The sequence below is a fragment of the Ascidiella aspersa genome, chromosome 3 (genome assembly GCF_963924565.1).
Source record: "Ascidiella aspersa chromosome 3, kaAscAspe10.2, whole genome shotgun sequence".
In the NCBI taxonomy this organism is placed as follows: Eukaryota; Metazoa; Chordata; class Ascidiacea; order Phlebobranchia; family Ascidiidae; genus Ascidiella; species Ascidiella aspersa.
Genome location: NC_139449.1, coordinates 31,193,646 through 31,209,349, shown reverse-complemented (window position 1 = coordinate 31,209,349; position 15,704 = coordinate 31,193,646). Strand labels below are relative to the sequence as shown.

The window sequence follows — 15,704 nt, the reverse complement described above, 5'->3', positions numbered from 1 at the left end:
GCTGTGCGGCATTTCAAGTGTTATTGTCTGGGTTGGTAATTCAAGGTTTTTGGCTGATTTCCAAATTCGGATTCACACAAATATTAAGAAGCTAAATAGTTAACAAATGCTGCAGAGTTTTTTATAGGATTACAGGAGTTCAGCAGAAAGCTTTTCAGCATGGCTTAACCAGGGTTTTTAGTTTTTAGAACTTTTAGTCTGCGAACGCTTAATTTCCCTTAAAGCGGTAGTCGGCAAACTTTTTTCGTCGCGGAAAACAAAGTGGGTCATTAAAAATCTGTGGTGGGACATTGGTTCGCCATCCATGCGTTAGATGATCAGTAATTCCAAAATTGAATTTAAAAAAATAGGCTTTTATCTTAAAGATTCATAAAAATGTTTTGCTTGACGTTAGGCAACTTGGTATAAATCTGTCTCAGAATTGTCCACGCCAAACCTTTTTTTTCTGGTGATAGATAGCGGCAGATGGTTTATTTTTTATTATGCACTGTTTCGTTATGTGCATTATTTCATTGTTTTGACTTTATTTGATTATTTTGGCATATATAAATGGACTAAAACAATCCTATAGTTGAAATGTTAAACGGTCAAAAAGTTTTAGGCCCACAGCGTTTGCTTAATTCAGTGGTTCTCAACCTTTTTTCTTTCGTTGCCCATTTACGTTGCAAAAAAATTCTGTGCCCCAATAAATTTTTATGAAAGAAAACGGTAAAATAGGTTTGCAACAACACATCAGAACATATTTGAAAACAGATTATTTATTCAGCCGTGCATTAATGAGACACTTGTTGCTGAACAATAAATTTACATTCCTTTTTAATTCCTGCCCAAGCCATTATTCCTTTAAAATTATGTATAGTGACACAAACGAAACTAAATGTATCTTTTTTAAATTGGTCTGTGGCCCACCTCAAATGTTTTCATGGCCCACTGGTTGAGAACCGCTGGCTTAATTAATACCGTGTGATTTGTTTTAAAAAATTGTAAATGTGTAGTTTTATCACTTGATGATGGCATAAAGCTATAATAATTGTGCAGTACATTTAACTATTTTATTAAATTTTGATTTACAGTTAGAATGCTATTATAATCATTTAAGATAGGCTTCTGTGAATGTAGAGAATTTGCAAATAACATAAAATTCACCTGTTCGGGCATTTCAATCAAAAGAAGTTAAAAAGCGAGATTTAAAAAAAAATCATTTATAAAACGTTAATGTTTTAAATACACCTATTAAAAATGTAACGTGACCGAAAAATCATATTTATAAAACCACGGGAATTTATATGGTAAATATTGATTGATTTTAATTCCTAATATTTATTGTCAAATCTAGGTTATTTTGGACATATTCTTGGTTGGGTTAACCTATATTTCTAATGTCTAATTTCTTTATGTGTAAAACGTTTTTTGTGTAAGCTTGTATCGTGAAATGCCAATGAAAATTTTCTTCAGCAGTACAAACCGACCGCGTCATAAAGAACAGCTTGTTTTGAACAATCTTCTTCAAATTGTATAAACGTTATTCGTGGATACGAATTTAACGCAAATGTAGAATGTAGATGTCATTATGACACAGTTCATGTTTTCAGGTAACAATAAATAAGGTAGCGATCAGTTACCGATAAATAAGGTAGCGATCAGTTACCGATAAATAAGGTAGCGATTTTCTGTGACGAAACAAAATGGCGGAAGGCTAAACCGCATTACGACTAGTTTCTCTCCTTGAAGGCTGTAGGTCATTTTAGCAGCAAGTTGGCTAACTTTTTCGGCTTGCGAATGATTTCTTTTCGGTATTAAAGTTGCAAAACAACTTAGGAAATAAAAATTAAACTATTTTTATTGTATTTTTGTCCCAATTTCGTGCAAGCAAAGTTTTGCTTGCTGTTTTGTACTTGCAAAATTGTCTTTCTCTTTGTCACCATAACCACTGCTAGTTAAGGCAAAAAAAAGGCAGGCACTTGGGTAATAAAAAGTGTTATATTTGATAAATATTTTTTGTAGATTAAGACAAAATCTAGTTTTAAAACCGAAACAAATGCTTATGCCCTCTTTTTTACCGAAGCATGATGTATACTTTTTGGTCCATTTCTGGTAGTTTTCCATTAACAGGGTCGAATCGTGTAAATGTTTATTCGTCGGTTGACGACATGTGATTTACATTCTTGGCGTTTAGTCGTTCGTTGACACTGTGGCTTTCGATTTGAATCATGTCCATCATAAATAGTTAACAACCATAACCCTAACCAACACCCGTTGCAAACAGATAACAAATAACATTAGGTGGACAGAAATATATTAAGATGCGCAATCTAAAGTTGTTTATTGTCCCTCTTTTGCACTACCGTTTATGGCTCAACATGGAATTTGTTCTTTGGAACCTTATTTGATTTATTTTTTAAACTTTCCTTGTTTAGCGTTGCTTTGGTGCCCATTGTTGCAGCATCCGTTAATGGGATCCATTGAAAAACACTTAATGCATCATAGGAAACCCAATGGTTTAAATTGGGCTGCCGGTCTTTCAATTTTCCAAGCACGACTTTGCCCATTTCGTTATCCTTCGATACGCAATACCATGAGCTATGCAGGCTGTTAATTGGCCTTGGCTTAAAAGTCAACAGCCATCGATTTTTCGTGAGAAACCTGGGTTATTGATTCCAATTGTCGCAGCAGTACAGCAATTAGCAAGACTCTGGAATTTACATTTCAACGTTATCTAAAACTGCGTGGTTTGTGCGTTTAATTGTAACAGTGAAGGTCAAAACCTTTAGAGTGCATCCAATTCTGGCATAGACGGTCTGGGGCACTTAATCAACACTGCAAACGTATAAAACTGATCAGATCTTGTATAAAAAATGCGTTTTTTTGTGAATAAAGCATTTTTTTAGACTATTTCACTTCGAGTTCTGGATAATGTTGTTCATAATCGGGAGTCATCTGAAAAAGCATGACCAAATGGCCAAATTACACGATTAGCCGGCGCGTCAAATCACGTTACCTGCGTTTGTTTGTTTTGTTTATCCAACCCGGGCAATCCACAAAACTCGGTTTATCAAAGTGGCGTGTTTGCGTGTCCTTGGGAAGAAGGCACGCTGCGGTTTCGTCCTTGGAAATCGATTCTGCCTTGAGAGAACGAGCCTAGGCAGCAAACAGCAATGGCGGAAATTCACTCGTACCCGAACGCTTTGCCCCTGCGACTTGCTTAATGTACACCTGAACCGGTGTGGGCTAAGCTATTCTGCGCGGTTTTGTTCAAATGAAAGCCAGCTTGGCGTCTCAGTCACCGGCGTTTTACCGTAGGTGCGCATGTGAAGGTTTCATTGCTGTCTAGTTGCTGCAAATACTAGCGGAAGTGTGTATTTAAGCAGTTGGGCTGTATTTAAAATGTTTAAATACCCTGCGGTAGTTAAGGCAACGTAAAGCCTTTTTTTTGTTGTTGTGCTATGGTGACAGCATGCAGAGTTATTTTTATGTACTATTTCATTTTTTGGCGCTGGTCTAGAATCCTACCGCATTTTCGCCTGGGGGTTTATATTGCTTACATTATTTGGGTTAGGGTGAGAGTTAGCGTTTGGGCTTGTGTGGGTCAAGTATTATTATCATATTTATTCTTATTTGTGCCTTTCTTGCAATTTGAACTTTGACAACTCGCTTCGTTAGTGTTAAAATAAATGTGGTAGAATTCTAGACCAGCGCCCATTTTTTAATTATATATGCCTAGCCCTTCATTATGGTATTCGTAGGTAGGTAAGCAGATTTTATTTACAACTGTGAGGAACCTTACAGCTGGAGCAGTAAACGTTTGTTATGTCATAGTAGAATTTTAAACGTCACAGTTCAGCAGTATGAATGCAAAACCTAACATTATGAGCGACAAACCTAATTTTGCTTGTTTTTTGCGCTCGTCCAGCTTTCGCCAGGTGTGTAGCATCTTGTCGTAAGGAAAGGCTATGCTTGCCTACAAGAATTGTTGCCACTGCCGTTACTATAATGTTGCACGCGGCCAGCCAGTCCAACTTGACTGATAGCGTTCTCGGCGGCAGCCTGTTGGTCTGCTTCGAAGAGGCCAAGTTCAGGCGACAGCAGCGTCCAGCACCCTCAGCCTTGCACCTACAGCAGCAGCAGCCGCTTCAGCATCGCGCCACAGTACGCGTTACGCAGCCGATGCGAAACAGCGCGCCGAGCCGCCTGCAAAACCTGGACGACTTTTACCTGGCCGACGGCTGCTACCGCGTCACCAAGACTCGGTCGCTCACCGACTTGTTCACTCAGCGCGAGCGCAATGCCGATCGCCGCTGCTGCTTAACGGGCGGGCCGACCAGGGGCGACGCCGCCTGTCCTGGGCCTGAATCCGAAATCGAACCGCTGCAAAACGTTACAGGCGACAACCTGAAAACCAGTGCCGACGATGAAAGCAACAACGGGAGCGATGAAAGCGACAGCGCCGTTGAACCTAGCGACTGGAATTTCCAAGAAACGCGCCACCAATGCGACGAGCTGATTACGGCACGGGTGTCCGCCGTACTGCGCGACGAGAACGATGTGTTTGAGCGCGTGGATGACGTCATTGCTGATGACGTCATTGCTGATGACGCGGAACCTTGCACCCCCACCGCCGCCGCAGTTGGCGAATCAATCTCGATGTGCGAAGTCCAGCTCAGCTTTGACGTTGACGTCTGTCAAATGCGTCGCCACACACTCGCAGAAATCCGAACTGCCGACTCTAACCTGAACAACGAATGCCAGGACAACGCGTGAGTGTAATTTATTAAATGTTTCTAGTTGGTAAGGAGGGCAGAAGCTTCGGTTTACTGTTTGATTTTTACTTGTTACGCTAGTTTATTCTCTTTTTTTGCCTGTTAAACATGTTCAGTTAGGCCTGTCAGCACATTAATCAACAAATGTGGCTAAATATTGTGCAAGAGGGTAGCAGTTTTATACCATTTTTTGCATTTCTATTGCTGGTAAAACTTTATAAATTTATGAAAAGGTGAGTTGTATGTTCTTTTGAAAGGTTTGCGAGTGAAAGAAAATGGTAAATAACTTATAAATATATTTCAAATAAAGATATTGAATGCTATTTCCTAAGTGTGGGTTGGAAGTTCAAATATAAATTATTAATAACGATGGAATTATGTATATCCTTGATTATTTCGGTATTTCGTGTGATAAAAAACAAGTAGTATAGTATAGGTATAGAAATAATTTTTTACGTACTCAAAACCAACCATTACTACTTTCAACAAAGAAAATTATCGTATGTCTGTTTTAGTTTTTACTATGTTAGCAAATCTTTCGCGTTTTGCGAGCGAGTTTTACGACTGTTGTAGTGTGTAATTATGTCGAATGTCGGACTTCATCTTACAAATTCTACAGATCGTTGCCCCATTTCTTACTACCTACTGCCTCCACGCGGCCTAAAATATGCACTGTAAACTATTTTGGATTCAAACTGGTTTACAAACTCTCGTTGTTGTCGTATTAGTTGGATATTTCGTCCAATGCCAATTATTTAATTACAATTTTTTTTATTTACAAAGGTTTTGGATAACTATTGTTCAGCCAAATATTTTTTAATTTGACTTTACTTTACTTTATATCCTACGCGGAAAGGTGCGCCGTCTCTTGCAAAGTTCAAATTTCCTTCTTTTATCAAGTATCAGATCGGCAACAATACCATATAAATTACAGGGGTAGCCAACACTTCGAGCGCGATATACCGGTCGATCGCAACATTTCACGTTGTCAATGGCGTCTAATGTGTGTTACGTTATTAGTTACGGTAGCTGTCGCTCACAAGCGGGATGACCATTTGATGTCTGGACAAGCCAACTAAAGCGTTCTTTGACGTAACAAATTAACCTTCATCGCTGGCTTTAAATGCAATTAACGCTCAAAATGTTTAAGTGTTCTTGCGACTTTTTTATCGAACCAGGCGACCGATGTCTAAAAAATATTTCAGTCGATCGCAATCAAATATAAGTTGGCCACACCTGCAATAGAAAATCGGAATACTTATTCCACGATCCTGTATCGAGTATCCGCCCCAAGCTTAGTATTACTGAGCGTTTGTTCCCCTATCTCACTTTCTACCGTGTATCAGTCCATCTCCTAACAGCGGCCATGGCGGCGTCGGCAAAAACCCTTTTCTAATACTAAATTCCTATCGTATTTAGCCAAACGATGTCGAGCGAGCGAGTGGTGGCCGCCGAGCGCAGTTGGACTACCAAGACCACAACCACCTCATGTCACCATTCTGTGGCGCGGTCCTATTCCGAAGGCAGCTGGAAATCAAAGGCCGAACCGGCGTCGGATGGTCCTAGAGGCCGGCCTAAGTTGCGGAGACGCAAGTCGGTTCACTTCGCCGACACTAAGGGCTTTGAGCTTGAAATCAAGATCCCCTTCTGCAAGGAGCTGGACGAAGACATTACACCGCCGCGACTGCTCGAGGTAATTCGCGAACCTCGAGAAATTCGTGGATTTTTTTCGCTGTGTTAAAAAAGCAAGCATCGTGCTATTTGTTTAATTAATATACTGTTGCTACCAAGGCATAGTATTTACTGAAAAAAAAAATGTCACGATCTTGTGGAAGCCACTGATATTAAATTTCAATAAAGCAAACAGATAGCAATTTACTGAAAATAAGTTCCTCTGGTATTTATTTGTTTGTCCAACGGTTTAACTAACTAGTTTGTTGGGCGTGGTGTGTTACATTCTCTGATGAATGCTTCCTGGATAGTTATCCCAAACATCGGACAAACATATAAATACCAGAAGAACATATTTTCAGTTTATTGGAATTTGTTTTATTTTTTGAAAGAGTGATATCAGTGGTTTCAAAATCGTGTTATTTTCAATCCATGTAAATAGTCGTATTTGTCTAATTGTAAATGTGAAAATCAAAAAACACTGTTCAACGACAAATTGCGTCAAAATCGTGACAAGCTTTCGCACAACCGCGTACTTTATCTGGATATTTTTTTTTAAATGTTTTGTAATTAAATTTACTAAAAAATTGTAAAGTAGGAAAACGTAAAATGCAAGTGTAGAAAGATTGACGATTCTTTGCACGACGTTTCCGTTTATATAAACCACGAAATTCGATTGCATGTCAGTTGGCGACGAGTAGGTGCTTCACAATTTAAACCCAGTTGCGGACTGTGGAAGTGTCCCTGTCTGAGGCTTATTGGGGAAGACCAGAAACAGCTTTTTTGAGTTCGGTATTGAAATGCCAGGGCTCTTGCCCGTTTTTACGCAAAGCCAGACACAAGGCACGCGGTAAACTTTTTCAGTAACTAAAACTCTTCGTATTTGTTCTGAATAGTTACTGGCACTCTCTGTTAATTACTAATATCGGTTTTAGAATAGCTACCCATACCCTTCGTCGATTTAGATTCAACTCAAAAGACGTTGTTTTCACTTGCATAGGGATTAATCGGCTGTTAAATTAAGCAAAGCAGGATATTTTTTTACTTTGTCTGATGGTTTTAAATTTTAAGCGCCCTATGTCTGCAAAGTGTCATAGGTGCAATAGTACTGAAGTGTATTTTTGTTACATTGTTACTTTTCGCATCTCATACCAAATATGATAATTGCATTGCAATCGTTAGGTAAATTCAGATGAGTTTTTAGAAAAATCATCACTGTCATTTGCCAGTAGAGCTTATGCGACAAAGCAACCAATTCCATCGTCGTCGCGTTGTCCAATCCCATCATAGTTGAACTTGGACGCCCCGCTGTTCTATCGTTGCCCAAGCAAGCGTTATAATCGAGCAATACTCGAGTCTGTAGAAATGTCGCAGTTGTGCCAGAGGGGCGTCTTGGTGGGAGATAAGACGTGATGGCTGTTTCGATTGACGCGGCTTTGGAGCTAAATTTGTCAACACTTCTCTGTCGACCTCTGTCGTCTGGAGTCGCGACTTTCAAGGTCACGTAGCAAGACGGTTGCGATTTTTGGAGTGAAATGTTTCTGGTTTTTCTAAGGTGTCTGTTTTTTGTTAGCCCCACTCGGAAAAGGCCATACTAAAACATCTGGTTGATTGTTAAACCGATTTGGCAAAGGTTTAAAAAGTCGTAGGTTGAAAAAGTCGTAGGTCTTAGGTTTGAAAAGTCGTAGGTTGATATGCCAAATAATATTGATGTAATGACATGCTTCGTGACTTGAAAGTCTAAGCTAAATTTTTCATACGCATGTATGGATTGAAAGTAGGATTAACAGGTTTTATTGTAACAACGTTTCTGCATAATCAGTAACGTCAGTAAAACAACTCTTAACCCTTTGGTACTAGGGAAATTATTGATTATTACACGTCAAAGGATTGCAAAATTATATTTTTTAACTGTAATAGAATCAACCTGTTGCGCTTGCAAGTTACCATTTATGATTTGATGGAATACATTTTTTTAAATAGTTTTAAGAAACTGTGCTCAAACAAAGGTGTGAATGACTTTTCCTGACTTCTCTTTTCATTTATGCCGTTGTTTATTCAATTGTTATTCAGATGCAATACCCAGCGTCAACCCTGCCCAAAAAACGCCTTCCAAAGAGCACTTCCTTGGCCAGCAAATCTCACACTAGCTTGACTTTTACCTTTCCAGGCGTTGCAAAAGATTCGCGCCGAAATGCAGGGAAATAATGACAACAATCTCGTCTCGCCAACCTTGTACACAGCCGGCGCGCTCAGCAACCACATTTCTTGCTTCACCCTCTCCCCACAGTTCCGACAGCCCTTTCTCGAGCCTTCCTTTCAACAAAGGTGACTTTACACATAACCACTCTCTCGCGCTTTCCTGGGGTTGTCAATGGCCGGTGAAATCACCCGCAATTGCATTTTATTTTTGTTTAGCTGGTTAACTGTTTAGTGTTTGCACTTTCGGTAAAAATTAATTTCACCTATTTTGGTAGCTGAAGAGATGATTTTACAGCCGTGGAGACATATAGTTTTTCTGTATTTTTACTAATATAAAATTATGCTTGTTTGAGCATAGGTTAATCGAATTATAGTTTCACAGTGCACTAAATTGCGTTAAATTAAACGATCCCGTTTAAGGAAACAAAATAAATTCTTCCCGGGCCTTAAAATTGACTGATGTTTTTAGATTAAAAACAACATATAAGTTTAAAATAATTGTTCGAAACAAAATACCTCCATACGCTACGATCTTGACCGGAATAAAGGGCTACTGACCTTCCAGCAATTGGAAAACTAAATCGTTGAAATAGATTCGACAAAAATGAGAAAAAAATGCAAGTGTTTAACAAATCATGTTTTCTTAAACTGAATTAGTGTCACCGACCAGCAGACTTTGAACGACAACCGTTGTTTAAGAAACAAAATACCTCCATATACGACTTAACCGAATGAATGGCCTACTAAGCTCTGCTACTTCCAGCAAAAAGGAAATAAAAGTGTTAAAACAGATTCTAGGAAAATGAGAAAAAAAGTACGATTTTGTGTTTTACCTTTACGTAAACTGAATTATTGTAACCGATTAGCAGACTTTGAACGACAACCGTTGTTGAAGAAACAAAATACCCTATATGACTTTAACCGAATAAAGGGGCTACTAACATCTCTCCCTTTCAGCAATAAAAAAACGAAAGTGTTAAAACAGATCTGACGAAAATGAAAAAAAAAGAGGATTGTGTGTTTAAAATTCACGTTTTCCCAAACTGAGTTAGTGTAACCGAGCAACGGACCTTAAACGAAAAAACATTTACTTCCCACTGGGAAAGCCTTTTGCGTAAACTAAATTAGTCGAGCAGCAGAATTTAAACAATAAAATATTTACATTCCACAGGATCTCGGGCCAGCTGGTTTGCCTGGAGAGCGTTGCAGTGACGCCCAACTCTCTCTCAGTAACCGGAATCGTTCGAGTTGTCAACATCGAGTTTGAGAAGCAAGTTATTATCCGCTACACGACCGACGGTTGGCGGTGGGTCAAATGACGGCCACATAGCTATGCTATGGGAACTTTAATCAACTCAGGACACTTTTTTCTGGTCTTTAGAGCTACCGGCAAGTCCGGCCGAGAATAAACTAATATTAGAACCTTTTTGTAATTACCTCCTAAAATTCACTGATGACTCTAGGCTCGCGCGTTAGTTGAGCGTTTTGGTCTGCCATCAAAAATTAAATTGAACTTCTGATTCGCGTTTATTTATTACAATGCGTCCAGTGCTGTTTATAAGTTTTAGTTAAAACAATTTTAAAATTACACAATAAGCGAGTCAACGAATTTGTTTGCAAATATTGGTTCTATTTGATTTAAAAAAAATCATCCACATCTTTCAGATACAGATGAACACCTAAATGTTTGTTATTCAGTCAGAAAACTTGTCAATTTAAACAAAAAAGTAGAATGAACTTAACAATAATAACACATGCTTTCATCACATTTTTTTAATTTTTCTACAAACTCATGCTTTGCCTTGCCTACCCAAAACCTTAAAGGCGCAAGTGCCGCCCGAAGGAATGATTGAGACGTAAAACCAAGTTTTTCTTTCCGTCTATTAAAATGTTTGTTTTATTCTAACTCGTTTTTGCGGAACAGGGTTGACTCAAAGTCTTTCAATATCTTTGAAGCGAATTTCGTGTTGGAAAGTCTATTAAACACCCTGTGTGTTTTCAAAAACCTTTGAATAGTCTTTTAACTTATTGTACAGCTTTTTTAAATAATACTTAAATTGTGTAACTTCTTAAGTACAGCTTAAGTTATGCGTTAAAAAAATACCGTTGAAAAAAACATTTCAAAAATGTGTTTTAATTGTATTCACCATCACATTAAAAAACTGTTTTGTTTTCGAATTATATTAAAAAACGTCGAACGATCCAATTTTAGGTCTTTAAAAGGCTACAAATTTTTGTTTGAAAAGTCTTTGAATGAATTTTTTTCACAAAATTGTGGCAACCCTACGCTATCAGGTACACGAATCCGAAAAACACCTAAACGCATTGTTTTCTTTTCCAAGGCAAGAAACTCAGAATAAAAACTTATGGGTAGAAAATAAAAGCAACCAAAAAATATACCCATTTTATTTTAACGTTAAATAAAAAAACCCAAATCGTGAAACCTTGTCTAATCCCGTCGTCTCCTTCACCACCCAGGTCGTACGACGACATCCCAGCTTGCTTCGTTGGAAGCCTTCCCGAGTGCAACCAAGACCAGTTCTCCTTCCACCTGGTGGCGCCACCGAGCATGATTGGAGGCGGCCAGATCCAGCTGGCGGTGCAATACCGCCTCCAGCGGACCAACCGCGAGTACTGGGACAACAACTTCGCGCGCAACTACGTCATAAAATATTTGCAGCACGTCACAGCGCGCTCCGACGACGCGATGATGACGTAATAAAGGTTCGCGACGTTTGCGGATCCGAGTCTCGTTTTGCGCCGTGATTTATGGGTGGTTGGGCCAACAGGGCCTGGGCCGTTCGGGCCTTTACCGATTTGGGCCAACTGGGGTCCTGTAAATACCCCACGGGAAATCCCCGTGCCCCACGCTTGTCGATTGCCTGCTTGTTCGTTTCGAACCTTGTGCTTTGATGGTTTTCCTTCTTAGCTCACTAAGATTAAATGTCTCAGGGTGCTCTCGAACAAATACCAAGTTTGTCGCGCCCGCCTATTCGACTGCGAGATCGAACGGATGGAAGAAGTGTCTTCAAAGCAATGTTACGAGAACGATACGTACCTCCACTTGGCGGTTAAATATACGGTTTGTGTTTCGGAAAAGTGCCAACTAACGCGTCTACGCGTTTTCCGGTTGTTTTTTCGTAAATCGCGCGTTGCAAAAGCACCACACGCTACAAGAACAACCAAATTACGTATAGGCGCTTGCAAATCGTCCCTAGTCCAGCTATGACAGATACGTCCGATTTCTGGGCTAATTTCTGGGCTGGAGCGTAAGCTAAAATTACCCGCCGAAGGGCGAAATAAAACGGTATGAAGAATCAAACACGAGGCGGCTGACTTTTTTGCGGCCGCTTGAAACTGCGCAACGTTTGGTTAAACCCTAACTCCTGACGTTTTAATGCATCAAATGATGTTGCAAAACCTGGCTCCGGCCAAACTGTACTACAAGGTGTTTGGAAAGTTCGCGAGCGTTTTTTCTGTTTTTTTTTTTGTGCCACTGTTATACTTGTGTGTCCTTCTTAGTGAGTTGCGGCAACTTTTAAAATTAAATGTTCTTTAAAAAGATAAATACTCTTTAGTTGAATCTACAGTGACATTTCGCTGTACGTATTTCTGCTGTTCTTGTTCTTCGGTAATTCTGGAAATTGAAGCTTAAAAAACAAATTTACATATTTTTTTTATTCTTCTGTTCAACATGAACATTTTTGTATAGTTGGCGTGGATTGGCTACGCCGTTACTAAAAATATCTTTCACCGGCCAAACACTGATTTTATATACAGCATTTTTTTCAATAAGAAAGCACCAGTCTTGCAAAAAGCCCCATGTGTGGCTTAACATACGCACGATAACCACATTGTCATTCAAATCCTGTGACTCCCTTTTAATAACTCCCTCCTCTAGTAAATTCGAAGCATTCGCCGTTCTTGGGAAGCCATCAGCATATTGTGAAGGTACAAAGTTTCTATCTGATTTGGTTGAACGTCATTACTGTACTTTTTCATTGTGTACTTTTTCATTTCAAAACAAATCTTAAGAGCTGTCTTCAATCGCGCCCCTATACCCGCCCGCTTGAGTTTTATATTTCTTGTTTCCTGTGCACTTTTTTGCGCTAAACCGAACCGGATTTTAATTCACCACTGTGACGTAACAAAGAGGTTGTGTGATAGATGATGACCATGGCATGTTTTTCGAAAGCATGTTTTTTTTAAGAGCTTTTATATCTTTCGCCCCGTTTCTGTTTAAAAAAACAGGGTTTTAAATATACTTGATAGTTACGTTTTTTTTAGTAATAATAACAAATCATTTGGTTTGAATTTGTCAGGAAAACTTTAAACGTAGGGCTCATGCATATTGGGCGTTGATCTTACTTTACTTAAAGTATGGTATTGTTGGTGCTATATTAACTCATAAAGTAGGCTTGCTTGTACCCCTAAATAAATGTTAACCAGCGGGCCGAGCTTTTGTGCGAAAAAAACAACATCTTTCAAGTGATATTTCGGCTGCATTTTTAATGTCACCCTCTTAACACCAACACTAACGTTTCCGCATTCAAGATATCGGGCAAAGCGTCGCAGCGGGTTTAGAATGCATTCGCGAGTATTAAATGAAGTGTTACGTTATCTTGTACAAAGTATATGAGAAATTGTTTTCGCGCGTCAATTGCACTTTAAACTCTCTCTGAAAGAGACTTTTGAGCTTCGCGTACATGATTGAGTGAGTATCGAGGATTGTTTTCTCGTGGAGTTCAGCTGTGTTGCCGCTTGGACGTACAGCGTTTAGTATTAAACGGCAAAGGCAAAACGATGGGAGGAACCCACTAAACGATGCCGCTGCTTTTACAACGGTTTATGGTCCAACCTCTCCAAAATATTCGAGGAATGTTGTTTTAACTGATCAGATGTTTGAATGCCTTCTTGCGGCCACTTGCTTTGCACAGAGCCGCTTAAGACAGGTTTCTAATTGCTAAACGCTTACATGCTCACTGCTCAGTTGTATACTTTTGTCACCTGTGGAAGATTTGCATGAGCGCCTTTTCTATCCTGTTTTGTAAAACGGGGTAAATTTTTTACCGGCCCTTTTTGAAAGGGAAATGTAAGCTGTGGTTGTTTTTAGCTTTCTATTATTGGTCATTTTTGGTACCTTCTAAGCCGTCTTCTTAACGTGAAATGTTACGCGGTAAATTTCAACTCAACGCAACCCCAGTTCGTAACCCAAGGTGAAAATCGCTTCGTGCAGAATATTTTCAGTTTATAGCCCTGTTTGTTTTTATAGATATAAGACTTTTAAGCGAGAACATTCGTGTACCTTAACGGTTGTCAGCTCGCTAATGGTAATTTTCCACCCAATTAACCTCACTGTTTTTATCTTTCGTTTTTGTGGCACCATAAACAAAAAAGGTCGCTTTGTTAAGTTTGACGCATTGTCGCGTAATCGGAAAATCTCTTTGGTTTGAACAAACGTTGCTTCGGAAACAATTTGTCGTGAAGTGTAACCTTCTTGCCAAACTCTAAAGCACCCCATGCGGTGTTTTTAAAGTACGCCCCCTTTAAAACAGTTCACGTATGTCCGTCTCTCATTTTCCAGTCTTAGACGCTTTTCTAGTTTTTTCTTATTAATTTTGCTCTATTGTACTTACGCAGCTTTATGTCGCTGTTGATTTTCACTGCTTTGCCGCGGTTTGAACGAGCAATCAAAAATAATTATAACACGTTTCAAATCACGTCTTGTTTGAAGTTTCAGATCTTCATCAGCTATTTGGTCAGTTAGTAAAATAACGAAGATTTTTTCACGGTGTTACACAATGATAAACGAAAATTAGTTTTAAACATCTTTAAAAAGAATTGTGAGCGAATCTTGAAAAAAATCCAAAATGACTGGCTAAAATATTCACGAAAACGTAGGATAACAAACGGGTTAATATAAGCGTTTTATTTCATTTTATTTCTCCAGTAATCGTTAACAGATTTTGAGCGCACCCTTAATTGTTAATTATTATTTTTTTTAAATCCCAGTTAGAGGAGTTTAGATCAGACAAAATAAAGGCAGTGCTTCCCAACCTTAAGAAGCTAATTCAAACCTAACACAGTAACACATTTTTCCCGAGATATTTGCCGTGTTTGTTCCACATTTTTACCCCTGTTGTCGTTCTAGACTGCTAAAACTACTATACAGAAAAATAAGACAATTACCACGCACTATAAGTATGGTTCTTTAGCGTCGCTACGTCTAAAATATTAGTGTTGTTTTTAAATCACCCTTTAAACAAATTGAAAAGGCATCGCTACCAATCAAATGAATAAATCATATTAAAATAACTTGCTAATTCTCCAATAAATAGTAAACCTTTAATTTAAAGGCAGTAGCCCTACTACCGTTGGTTTGTTATGTGGTCAAAGATAGGATTTACAATCATCGCCAAAATAACCGAAATAATATTATAAAATTATATTCTCACAGTTTAAGAATTACTTGACTATAGAAAATTGCATTGCTCAGACTCACTCTTTAGGCGTTAAAAAATTTGTACCTATAGAGATGAGCAAGTCTAAGTATTGCTAGGTTTCACCCTCTCAGTTTCTTACATTCAAGCAAGCAGTTTATATCATATATTTTGTATTACGAGAAAGAAAACTACATTATAATTTTGGCGATCTGTAGCACCGACGTCTGACGTATACAGGGAATAAATAAAATTTGATTGAAGATTTTTCACATTACGACGCACAGTCGAAATAAATAAAACACATAAAAGTGAAGATAGATATATTTTCTATTTGTACATCAACAAACACTATTGCTATTAAAGGAACAAGACAAAACAGGGAAACTTACAATTGTGCGATTTGAAAACAAAGTAAAACGAATAGCGCTTGCCGCAAAATATTAGCCTTGTAACTAACAATTTATGTGTTCAGCAGTTACAAGGTTAGTTCTTGCTTCTCTTACTAGACATTTCTTGTACCTGTAAAAGTTGCATGTGTAACTTTCCGCAGCACAATTATAGGAGAACTGCATAAATAATAGATGTTATTTACGTCACGGATTCAATCTAATTCAGTGATAAACGCAAAAGC

At 38.6% G+C, this 15,704-nt stretch overlaps 1 protein-coding gene across 3 annotated transcripts in view; it reads left to right on the top strand.

Moving 5' to 3' along the window:
• The window catches only part of LOC146161593 (protein phosphatase 1 regulatory subunit 3G-like), a 33,298-nt gene extending 18,942 nt beyond the window's left edge, over window positions 1-14,356 (top strand). For 2 of the 3 annotated variants that reach the window (XM_083383991.1, XM_083383990.1), the window contains exons 2-6: window positions 4,382-4,754; window positions 6,177-6,450; window positions 8,599-8,756; window positions 9,802-9,936; window positions 11,109-14,356. In XM_083383991.1, coding sequence (XP_083240117.1) covers window positions 4,382-4,754; window positions 6,177-6,450; window positions 8,599-8,756; window positions 9,802-9,936; window positions 11,109-11,349 — 1,181 coding nt within the window. In that variant the 3' untranslated portion in view covers window positions 11,350-14,356. Of the gene's footprint in view, window positions 1-3,910; window positions 4,755-6,176; window positions 6,451-8,598; window positions 8,757-9,801; window positions 9,937-11,108 lie in introns of all 3 variants that reach the window. The other variant, XM_083383989.1, reaches the window with a different exon arrangement.
• Window positions 14,357-15,704: the final 1,348 nt, after the last annotated feature.